The 12781-nt window shown below is 35.7% G+C and overlaps 1 protein-coding gene across 8 annotated transcripts in view; it reads right to left on the bottom strand.

Annotated features, from left to right (window-relative positions):
- LOC128868400 (venom metalloproteinase 3) overlaps positions 1-12781 on the bottom strand; it is a 247771-nt gene that overhangs the window by 18402 nt on the left and 216588 nt on the right. For 7 of the 8 annotated variants that reach the window (XR_008455109.1, XR_008455110.1, XM_054110447.1 and 4 more), the window contains exons 9-10: positions 5725-5867; positions 3301-3356 (exon numbers count right to left, since the gene is read on the bottom strand). Coding sequence is in view for 5 of the 8 variants with exons in the window: in XM_054110447.1 (XP_053966422.1) it covers positions 3301-3356; positions 5725-5867 (199 nt within the window). In the remaining 3 variants the exon portion in view is untranslated. Of the gene's footprint in view, positions 1-3300; positions 3357-5312; positions 5366-5724; positions 5868-12781 lie in introns of all 8 variants that reach the window. The other variant, XR_008455111.1, reaches the window with a different exon arrangement.

Below are 12781 nucleotides of genomic sequence, written 5' to 3'. Positions count from 1 at the left end.
CAAATGGTCTTTGTTGACGATTTTGGTATTGTAAACTGCGACAAATTCACTTATCGTGAAGAATGCAAGCTGCAAGTATGATGCGGAGGAAGAATCTCTCAGACGTCTTCTTTGTCACTGTCTTGCATGGCATGCCAGTGGGATTAGTTCTTGAATGATACTGATGACCTTAGGGATACATATAAGGGTCAGCCAGAACAGTGGGTTTGCACTTAAAACAAAATGGTTTAACGAGGAGAGGCTGGCAAACTGCTACTGTGTTATCACAATCGATCGGTAAAGGGCTAAGTGAGTTGGTTTGAAGAACGATTACCACTTACACCTATCGACCTAACTATCTACGTGCCTTGAAGCAGAGAATGCTTGGTGGGCTCCTAAACGTGATAGGAGGTCGGGTAGAGTGACGGTTTCACAAAAAGTCGATGATACTTTTAATTTCACCAAAATTAATCCCGGGAAGGGTATCTCCTTAGAAGGAGAGGAGGGTTTAATGGCCACACCACTCACGCAGTAGACGACGGTCGCTGTAAGTGCGAAGGCATTTTGAACCCTACCTCAGCCAGCAAAAATCAAAAACAAAAAGATCACTAAAGTTCTGCGAAGACAGTAACAACTGTATGCGATTAAGAGATTTATTCGTAAAGAAAAGAGTGATAAGTCCGAACACCTGCCTTTCAAAATCAGTCTGCGGAATCTGGCTACGAAATCAAATAGAAATGCACTCTGCTGCCAAGTGGCGATTAAGGTTAAGGGGGAACGCCACTGTGAAAATTAAAAAAAAACGATTTTTTTTGCATAAATTGTTAATATAACTACTTAAAAAAATGTGGTAAAAATTTAAAGCGAAATTCGCTTTATTCCGATTCTATGTGCACTTAAGTGAGCGCCCGTCGGTTCGCCCCGTAGCGCTTACGATACGATGCTTTATTTCAAACGCGTTTTTCTTGAAACGACTTTTTTTGATATGGTGGAAATGATTTCTCGAAGACTAATGAACCGATTTAAATTTTTTTTTTTAATTTTTGTTATCGCATCGTACGTAGCCAATTTTCAAAATTTTGAATATAACTATTTTTTGGGTCTGTTGAAAATCAAAAAAATGGTGAAAAACACACATCGAAATTCAAATCGCCACCATTTTGCAAAAAAAAAAAAAACAACGGCTACGTACAACTATAGTTGACTATTGTGTAGATTAATAAGATTTTTGGTTTTTTGATTTCAGATGGTTATTCATTGCTGTATCGCTGCCACCAGATGACGTCATTTTTTTAACTCGTTACGTTTATTTACATAAATTTGTCAATTTTCAATATTTTTTAATAAAAATTTACATCAACATAGTTTAATACATACATTGTGTAAAATAAGTACCCGGAATTTATAATTTAAACTCTCCCGGGAATACCTGACACTTCAAATTTGGTTTTTTCATGTTGGTACACATGTCCTTGAATGCACAAGCCTTATTAGAACGGGATCTATTACTTAGTGTATTTTATTCTGCAGTCAAAGTGAGTTGATCTTTTGTTTACTTGGCGAATTTTACTATGGATTTTTGCAAAAAGAGCATCGGAAGGAGGTCTCTGAAGACATGGTTTCCCGAGCTAATACGGACCCTACGTTCATGAAACGCATAATAACTGGTGATGAGACATGGGTCTACGAGTACGATATGCAAACCAGTCAGCAATCGTCTGAATGGCGCTTCGAGAACGAGCCGTATCCAAAAAAACCACGCCAAAGCCGGTCAAAAGTGAAGGTTATGCTCACGGTTTTCTTTGATTACCAAGGCGTGGTGCACTCTGAGTTCCTTCCAGAGGGCCAAACGGTTAATAAGGAATATTATTTATCCGTTTTAAGGCGTTTACGTGAAGCCATTCGCCGTAAACGGCCCGAATTGTGGAAGGACAATTCGTGGATTCTGCACGACGACAACGCGCCATCGCACTGAGCCTTGATTGTACGCGAATACAAGACCAAAAACTTAATAAATACTATCGAACAGCCACTGTATTCGCCAGATCTCGCACCCTGTGACTTTTTTCTCTTCCCAAAACTAAAATTGCCACTTCGGGGAGGGCGTTTTGAGTCGATTGAAGACATTAAAAAAAATTCGCTAAAGGAGCTGAAGGCCATCCCGGCGCCGGCCTACCAGTGGGCCATGGATGACTGGGTTGTTCGTTGGAATATTTGTATCGGCTCAAAAGGAGCCTATTTTGAAGGCGATCCAACAAATAATGATGAATAATATGAAAAAATGTGTTTTTTTTTTTAAATTCCGGGTACTTATTTTACACAATGTATATAATAAATTACCTTTTGTCCGACCCTCGAATAATCATTCTTACTTACAAAAAAAAATTCCCAAAAATCGACTATATTTTGACCCCCACACAGTGGCGTTCCCCCTATAGGAAAACATTTTAATTTTATTGTATATCTGGAGTGGGTATGCCGATAGGCCTGCCGATACGAAGTCTCTCTTAATTTGGCTTAAATAATGTGGCGTTCCACGTCATAAAACACCTGGTGAAGTTCATTAGAGATAAATATCTAAATAAAGAAAAAGAAGTAATAATCTTTCATGACGTTACTAGAAGAAAACTTTTCTTTTTAATTAAAACCCTAAGTATGATACTTAAAATATCTTAAAATATTTATAAAATAGTGGTCAATAAATGCAGATATATTTATACGATTTCATTGTTATTTACATTGCATGCGCTTCAGTACGATTAGCTTCATAAATACCAAAAAAAGATATAAAGTAATAAAAATAACATTTTTTACACAGAAGTGAATAAGTTCGACTCGCTAGAAATTCACATAAAACATAGAGTGCCAGAAAAAGTGAAAAATAAGTCAGCTTTTCGCATGTATATAATATCATAGCACGGCGTGTAGTTGTTATCAGCGGCGCGCATCATATGGGGTAGACTTGCATATGTGAAATCGCTTTTAATCACTTCAACATATTTACACGTCAAGCATAAAGAAGAAATATTAATTAAATTTTGTTTGCTTTACAAAGAGAGAAATGTTTTCAAAGAATATCACGTGCTTTCTTACAGTCCAGCGGATAGAATTGTGTAGTAGAGACGTGCTCAAGATTGTACGAGTATTCAAGAGAAAATACACACAGATTGAATGATTTGATGTGGCGAATATTTAAATGACATTTATGTTTTAAACTTTTGTTTCGTAAATTTATCATCTTTTCACTGCTCTTTTCTTATTTTCAACTAGATATTTATATATGTATGTACACATCATTCGTTGCGTCAAGTTAAGATTTACCTGCTGTACCACGATTACATTCACCATGAGCTGTTGTACGTCTGCACATATCAAGTCTGCGAAGCAAAACGCGTTGATTTACGTATATGGAAACAATAAATTATTAAATACGATATTGCTATTATTAGGAATTTAATAGGTTAAAAAGAATTATATATTAAGTAAAAGACAGATTGGAGAGTTGTAGAATGCGAAAGACATTTTTTTCTGATGGTGATGTTGTAGAAGGTAAATACTGACTGAAAGAATGTGTTCCTATAGTAATTTGACTCTCTAGGCGTACATTTTTTTTCACTCGTAAAAAAATTAAAAAATTATATGTATCGAGAAGTATTATTTTCGTAGAAACGCAGATTGTGCAATAAATTACGCTATTAACTCAAATATGATTATACGATAAGAGGATTGTTGTGGCCTGTAATAATTGCTCAGCACTAATTGTGCTATTTTTTGTTATAACTAACTACCAAAGCTTGATATATCACGTTTTGAGCTTACGATATGTTCTTACGATATCATGTGGTGTCAGTGGAAGCTATCCATTTGCTTGCTTATTGTACAAGTATATTTTTTCCACCATAAGCATTTTCCTATTACGTATTTTGCTTACGATATTCGCATATGTTTTAATAGCGGTTCAAAACAGCATTCCATTCCAGCAATAAAATGAACACAAATAATGCATTGCGCTTACGATATTAGTGTTCGAAAAATCCAAGTCTTACGTTTTTTTAAATAACATATTGTGCTTGCGATGTTTGTTTTAGAAATATACGCATCTATTATTATTTGCAATTATATATTGTACTTACGATATTATTTTTAGAAAAATTAAAATTTTAAGTTCTTCTAAATAATTTCTATTGCTACTACGTCAATTTTAAAAAATATTTTTCATTTTAAATGCTTTTAAATAATATATTGTGTTTACGATATTGGGCTTAGGATGTTTGATTTTTACTTTCGTTTAAGAAATATTCGTTATTTTAAATAATATATTGTGCTTGCGATATTACGATATTTCAGAAAAATTAAAATTTTGCGTTCTTCTAAATAATTTGTAAGGCTTACGACTTTCATTTTAAAAAATATTTGTATCTTATACGCTTTTAAATCACATATTATATTAACGATATTAGGTGTAGAATGTTTGATTTTTACGTTCTCAGTTAAAATACGCCTTTCCCGTTGCAAGTTTAAGTTAAGTTACGATATTTACGTAAGAATCAATAAAATTAAAATGAAAAATTTTAACTACCTCTTGAAACTTAACGATAACAGTTATTTAAAATTCATTAAAAATAATAAATCAAGATACCATTTCCAATTAAATACTCATCCCAGTTAACGCAAAGTAAATTTTTTGTTGCTCAAATACCGTTTGACTACCCTTGAATCCTTTAAAATTATAATCTAGATTTACGATATTAACTCATGGCCTGTTTTGCCAAAAATATTTGTATAACCAAAAGCTGTTAAAACTGTTAAAAATGCATTTAGTAGGCGAAAGCATTTTTAAAGCCACAAAATACCAGAACGCTTGACACTAAAAACTATTCCGATTTACGATATTTATAAAAGTAAATGTATGTGTCCTTAATTGTGCTCGTATAACACGTTTATAGTATATATGTGTGTTTACTCATGTTGGTGTGTGCTGTGGTGTGCCATTTGTTGTTGGTTTTTGTTTTTGGGTGAATACGATTTGTGATTCCACTACTTTTTACTTGATCGTAATATCTGCTGTTATTGTTGTGGTTGTGCAAGATGTGTTTTTGATCGAATATATAAGTATTTATTATGTGATTTAAATGTTTGTTTGTATTTAATTCGATAAATAAAATGTTTGTTTGTACTTAAATGTGCGCTCCCATTAATTTTTGTTCTTACGATAAACCCCACAAAAAGCCTCCAAAGTATTATTCAATCAAGACAAGGTTAATTTGCAACGCAAACAGTTTTCGAACTACTTAAAACACTAGTTTTAAAAAATAATGACTTCAGATTTTTACCCGCTGTGCCTTTGGTGCAACGACCGCCTTTACGTCTTCGACACATATCATACCTGTATTTTATATATACATTTGAGTATATGTATATCGATTTTTTTACGATAAACGAAATAAAGTATAGACAAATAGTTTAATAGCAGGAAAAACAAGAGCGGAAAGAAAGTAAAGTTATAAAGTAATAAAAAATAAAATATTCTCAGGAAAATGTATACAGTTTAAAAGTAGACGTACAGTTTTGAAATTGATGGGAAAATCAACCATAATTTGCTAATGCGAGCTGTCAGCAAATGTGCCAATTAAATTTTTGCACCTGCATTTTCAGCTGTAATGCATTGGTATTTGTACGTATTTTTTTATATTTCTTTTGTGAATTTTTGTTTTTGGTTTTTCTTTTTTCTTGTGCGCTACTCACTTTGTTATCGCCACTGCAATATCGTAGACGGGCAACCGTCGCTCACGGAATAAATATTTACCCATATCGGTTAAGGCAGCCGCTGAATCGATGGCATCTCGTCCGACACGATTCCTCTCCAGGTATGGTGTTGCATCTCTTCCCTGTTGTCATCACGCATATGTTTGTTGTGCGAATGTGTCAAAAGCAGACGCGACGTTGCATATTTTGGGCACGAAATAAAAGTGAATAAAAAGAAAAAAATAAACAAAAATACGAAAAACGAAATTAAAATTATTGTGTAACGAAAAAATATTTTAAAAAAAGTATTAACAAATAAAAATAACGCAGTAACGAAAAAATGGGAGCATTATGGCTAGCCGTTACGTGTTGCAGGCACCTAATTGGCTGCAAGCCAGCGCTTGTGTGGGAAGCCAGAAGTTGTCAAGTGTAACTGGTAGAAAAAAAAAAATGTGTGAGTGGATAAAGGCTTGAACTATGCTTTGTGGGATATCCAAATATTGGCTAGTTTTATTGCACCTCCAGCTGATAGGCTATTAGGCGCGGCTGACTTTAATTAGCCCGAATTCATACACGTCTCAGAGATTACGCTTTGGTATACTACTTGATCACATTAATCGATTTAAAGATTAAATTTTAATAATTAAGTGCATTCATTTTATTGTTTTATTGTATTATTGTTATTTTTATAAGCCATTCAGTCGAGTGAATTTTTTAATAAAATTTATTTTTTTACTACCCTATGCTAATTGAACGACGAATTCCTTATATGGAGCTATTGTTCCTAGTATTTGTAGAATGCCCTGGGTGCATGCTGCATGACGCTATCAGTTCGAAATTACCATAAATTTAATTTTTCAAAACTGCAGCTGTCAATCAAGTATGAAATTAGTGTAAATAAAACACTAGTCGCGATATAAATCATACCCTAACTGCAGCTGTGTTAATAGTGGAACTAAGAAGTTTTGTGCTTTAACGATGGTGCTTGGTGGCACAATAATAAATGCTTATACGTACGTATGTTTGCACTTATACATATTTAAATGAGCTGACAAAGGACCGGTAACGGTCCGTAAATACTAATATCAACTAATGTAAATGTAGATCGAAAATGATATCACACCTTGCGCGGGCGTAAGACCAATCAAGCGCAAGACAAGAACAAGTAAATGTGTGGTACATATTTTTCCTTTATTGTAACTAATTGATAAAAAATGATTAACGTTAAAATAATTAGATATATTTTTTTATTATTAGCGCAGCGAATTAATCACAGACATCATTTCAGCTGAAGGAGTTGCGCAAAAGCATCCAAACTTCTCAGCTGAAGCGGCTGTTAAGCTTGATATGCTAGTATCTGGGATACAAATTCGAATATTTTGCAACTGGTGATGAATCATAAGCGATTGAATCAGCAACAAGTTCCGCTATTTGGTTAGCTAGGTTTTACCTAGTGCCTCTCGAATGGTTTGTGGAATGCTCATGTGGCATCATGCTCGCAGCCTTAAGGCGCTTTCATAACTCTTTATATGGGACCATGGGGCTCCAAGTCTCAGTATTTGAATAAATAATAGTTTGGCGCACCATATTTTAACGTTTTAAGAAGCCACTAGAGCCAACATGATCAAATAAAGGACCCTTGTGGGGCAGTAATTCATAGATCTCTCGCTCTCTCTCTCCTGAATGTCTCATCTTTGAACTTTCCCTAAGCCAGTCAGTTTGTAATCCCTATGGCATGAGCAAAAAACGGCCGCTGTAGCTTAATGGCTTGGTATGTGGCTACCATTCGGAAGTACAAAGGTTTGAAGCCCCGAAGACTTATTTTTTCTAAAAGTGGTCGCTCTTCGTCAGACAATGGCAAACCTCCGAAAGGGTATTTTTCCATGGAAAAGCTCCCCATAAAAAACCATCTACCGTTCGGAGGTGTCATGAAACTATAGACCCCTCCATTTGACGCGCACTACAAATAGAAAGAGAAACTCAGAATTACACCCAAAAAAGGGCAAGCTCTGATTTCACTGTTAGCATGTTGGTGAATTGGATGATGCACTACGATGAACTCCCTCTCCACTCCCTTTCACCTCTTCAAGCTCTATGAAATGCACAAGCCATTTAGCCGTTTACTCATCTCGCATTCTCTCATTATGGTTTGAGCTTACCAGATTGAAGGCTTTGAAGACTTCAGGAATAACAAAATAAGTGTAAAACTCTTGCTTCTGCATTTAAATTCCGTTAAATAATAAATTTTGGAAGCGGCTTGTGGTTGATACAACAATTAGACACAGGGGGAGCAAATGAAATGATGATCCCTGAAATGCGAAAAACAGCTAGAGTAGTCACATTACCGAGTTTTGGGATATTATAACGTTTGATATCTTTCCTTTTACTTACAGTAACGATATTTGAGGTTTTGCGACTCGAATCCTTGAGGCACTAAGTATCTGAGCTTAGCAGTTGCCATAAGGTGTATAGAAATATGGCAACCTTAAATGCAAAAGACGCTTAAAAATAGAGATATTAACCAAACTTGCCCTTTAAATGCTCACGGATTAGGTAAAAAAATACAGCAACCTTTGTATCGGATAAATTTCTGCATATCTTGGAACAAGACTTATTTTTATACTGCCATTCAAGACTCTAGATTTGTCTTTAGCCGCTCACTGATTAGGTTAAAAATTACGCTCGGTTCAACAACTTTGTGTCAGATGAATTACTAATAAGTTTGGAATGATATTTAGTGGGAGACAAGAAGCACCTTTTTTGACTATAGTCTACTGAATGCTTTTAGCAAAGGTCAAGTACAATCTTTGGCAGAGGAGGAGCTCAATTTGTCACGTGAGCTCTTTTGGTGCGATCACAACGGAATGGCATATTTTCTGAAACTGCCGAGAGATACCTCGATACCAAGACACCGGTTACGTTCAGTTCTATCGAACCAGTTTGGTTTTGTGCTACTAAAAGAGTGACTTAAAGCAATCTTGATACGTTTTGAAAAAGTATCTTTTATCAATTTTAATAATTTGTTTAGAAATATAGCTCTTTTTATAAAAAAGACCTTATTAATCTAACTTTTCAACTTTATGCAACAAAGTGAAAGAATTTTTCATATTGACAATTTTTTAATGCTAAAAACACCATCAGGAGAAAAACATTATTAAGGGTAGGTTAGCCAGGTTGCTCGTTTAAGGCAAGACACTCGGTGGCCATTAGGCCTATTATAATACCTGCATTTGATTTCCATCCCCTAACTAAGTTGCTTAAACCACTTAGATCTTTTTAAGAAGGTAACTAGTCCCTCCAGTAAGACATTTTGCAAATTTCCCAGGTCTGCGAAGAAATAATCGCCAAGATATTTGGCACAGCTTCACAGAGGAGGTGTTGGATCGACTCAATTTCTTCTTCATCTCCCCAACTCCTTCAGAAGTCATTGTGAGGTACATCCATTCTACTGGCTAAGGTGCTAATAATGCAGTGGGAGTTGAACCCAAGCAGACATTTTGTCCTTTTAAGATTCAGTTTTGGTTAGAGCGCTTTGGATACCCTGCCGTTAGACATTATTAAAAATCTAACAGAACTTTGAGCCACTTTTTTATATCAGAATTTAATAGACTATAAAATTGCCCACCTGATTTTGTTTTTTTTTTGTTTTTTTTGAATTCTAATTAAAAAGCTATAAATTTTCCTGCAAAGCGAAAATTTTAAAAATTGTATACCAATCAACAATGCGAACTTCGAGCCTCTTCAAATGTGGACTTTTTTATTTTCTTAGAATTTAATGGGCTATAAAATTGCATACACGATGTTTTTATTTTTTTTAATTCTGATTGAAAAGTTTGAAATTTTCACGAAAATCGAATTTTTAAAATTTGTATACAAATCAATGAGAGTTTCAAGCCAATTCGGAATTTTTAATATTATATTTTAGTAGGCTTTGAAATTGCATACCTGAATTTTTTTTAAAGTCCGATTATAAAGTTCGAAAATTTTCTGAAAATCGAATTTTTAAAAATCTTGTATAAATCAATCAGAATTTTGAGCAACTTCAAATTTGGACTTTTAAAAAATTGCATAGCCATTTGTTTTTTTTTTTTATTCTGATTAAAAAGTTTAAGTTTTGATGGACATCGAATTATTATAAATCTTGTAAAAAGTTTGAGCCTTGGAAAAATAAGATCTTGTTTTAGTATAAACTATATTTTAATAAAAATAAAAAAAGACAATTATTGAATTCCTGACAATGAAGATTGTAATTTAAAAGGAAGATTTATCTGACTTCCCCAACGTCAGTTGCGCTGCCAAAACACAAAGTCAAATGTTCCTAAACAAAAAAGTCAAGAATGCGTAAATGCATGCAGCAAGCCATCGATACGCATCGCAAACGCATATTGCGCGTCTTCTTCTTGATTGTCACGATAACCATTAATGCGATTTTGGCCGAGTTTAACAAAGCGCGCCAGTCGTTTCTTTTTCGTGCTAACCGGCGCCAGTTGGACACACCAAGTGAAGCCAAGTTCTTCTCCACCTGATTTTTCAAACGCAAAGGTGGCCTTCCTCTTCCTCTGCTATCACCAGCTGGTACCGCATCAAATACTTTCAGAGCCGGGGCCTTTGTATCCATTCGGAGGGCATGACCCAGCCAGCGTAGCCACTGGATTTTTATCGCTGCGCTATGTTTATGTCGTGGTAAAGCTCATACACCTCATCGTTCCATCGCCTGCGATTATTGCCGTTGCCAACGTGCAAAGGTCCAAAAATCTTGCGCAGAATCTTTCTTTCAAACACTCCAAGCGTCGCTTCATCGGATGTTGTCATCGCCCACGCTTCTGCGCCATACGTTAGGACGGGCACGATGAAAGCCTTGTAGAGTGTTAGTTTTGTTTGTCGAGAGAGGATTTTATTGCTCAGTTGCCTACTTAGTCCAAAGTAGCTCTTGTTGGCAAGAAAGATTTTACGTTGGGTTTCAAGGCTGACATTGTTATCGGTGTTAATGCTGGTACCTAAATATTCGAAGTATTTTACAACCTCGAAATTATAACTGTCAACAGTGACGCGGGTGCCGATAAGCTAGTGCGCTGACTGTTTGTTTGAAGACAAGAGGTACTTCGTTTTGTCCTCGTTCACCACCAGACCCATTCGCTTTGCCTCTTTATCCAGTTTGGAGAAGGCAGAACTAACAAAAAATTGCGCGTCACAGAATTTTATAATACGAAGTTGTGCTAATTGCACTACGACGTTTAGGAAGTTAGCCTTTGCCCAAGGCGAATCTCTTAAAGGAGGTATCGGTAAATCAGCTGTTTTTTTTTTCGCCGTGTCCATGTGGCTTCAGCCCAGATTGAGACAAGGCGAATGAATTCTTTGTTTCCTACTTTGCCAATACTTTGCTTTGACAATCTGTACATTTGATTGAATTGTTGTTGGTCTAGTGCCCCGAACTTCAATGAACGCGCCTTGCCTTTGCCTGAGTTGTGGATGGCGACTACAGAGTTAAGCAAAAAAGTGAGAGAATAGATTACGATTATTAAAAATTAAGTATAACGACCAACTGCACCTGCTACGACCATCTTTTGCCCCTTCAAAGTTGTGCATTATTTGCAAAAAATTATCTACTAAAGGGAAATAAATGGAAAACATAAACAAGCAAAAGGAATCAGTAATCAAAGGTGAAGATTTCACGAAATAAATCAACTGAATAGAAATAATAAAAAAAAAGAAAAAAAAGGCGAAGAATTCACCAAAACAAAAAAAAGCAAAAACAAACAAATCATTTGCAACTATCGTCATCTGGCTCACGTTTAACCTTTTCGTGACAACATTTACCAGAGGCAGTGCCAACTGGCAGAGGGTAACACACTACAGAAGTAAGAGTGAAACTAACGGCAATTGAAAGAAAAATCACCACAATATCAGCTACGTTTTGGCATACAACAGCAATGCTATTATCAACATTAAAGTAATACTAAAGTGGCAACAATAATAAAGAGTAACATCTTCAATACAGCCACTCGCATCCGCTATTTTATGCTGCCGGGCAGTAGTAAACAAACAAGCAAAGAGCATAAAGCAAAGTGGCTGTAGCAATTAACTAACCTTTAAAATCGAATATTAGTGGTGTTATGCAATGAAAATGTTAACATTTACAACAGCACGCCGAAACAGGCAGTGGACCATAGCAATGTGGTTGGTATTCACGTCGACTGCCGCTGCTGCTGCTGCTGCTGCTGTCATTAAGGTAAGTTCGTGTTGCGCCAACGACAAAATAGACAGCGCGGTGATAAAGTGTACAATAAAAAAAAAAAATCATTTAAAAAAAATTAAATCCACTGCCGAGTTGATAGTTTAAAAGCGAGTAACAGCGTCGTTATTTGGTAACGGTGTCAATGGCTGCCGCAGTAGTAGAAGCAGAAGATGCAGCTGTGCATCGCACAGACAGCAGCCACAACAGACGCGGATGCAACGGGTTTACGATTGAATTTTATTTATACTACGAGCGATAATCATTTGCATTGCTAGGCAAACATGAAACGGAAACGAGTTTCCGTTACAGACGCAATTGCAGTTATACGCATGCATGGCAAAATAAAACTCGAACTCAAATAAAACATAAAAAAAAACAAGAAAAGAAGAAAAAAAGAAAAAAAGAAAAGAAAAGAAAAAATATGGAGTGGCATCAGCTGGTGGCAGCAGGTAGAATACTACTGTACTTGTGGCAAGTACTCATAGTAGCAGTGGCGCTTTGCGGAAACGTGATGCGCCTAGCATTTTGTGGCTATTAACAGTGATGCTGCCGCAGTACAGCTGCAGCGACAGTGCTGTTTTTTTTGCTGTCCTTTTTTTTATTTCTTTTTTTTTATTTGTTATTTTGTGCAGCATGGCCATGTGTGTCAGTTAAACTTCTAAAATAGTTGCTGCAACATTCGGCTACATACGTCGTAGTGAAACAAAGTCAAAGTCGTTGCAAATGGCAAACAATCAGCAGCAAGAGTTTTTTGTTTTCTATACACTTTGTAGAACACATCAATACGAGTACGTGAGCCAGTACAATTCACTTGAAATTGAA

The sequence above is a fragment of the Anastrepha ludens genome, chromosome 6 (genome assembly GCF_028408465.1).
Source record: "Anastrepha ludens isolate Willacy chromosome 6, idAnaLude1.1, whole genome shotgun sequence".
NCBI classification, from domain to species: Eukaryota; Metazoa; Arthropoda; class Insecta; order Diptera; family Tephritidae; genus Anastrepha; species Anastrepha ludens.
Note: the sequence above shows the minus strand (reverse complement) of the source record. Positions and strands in the feature narration are given on the sequence as shown.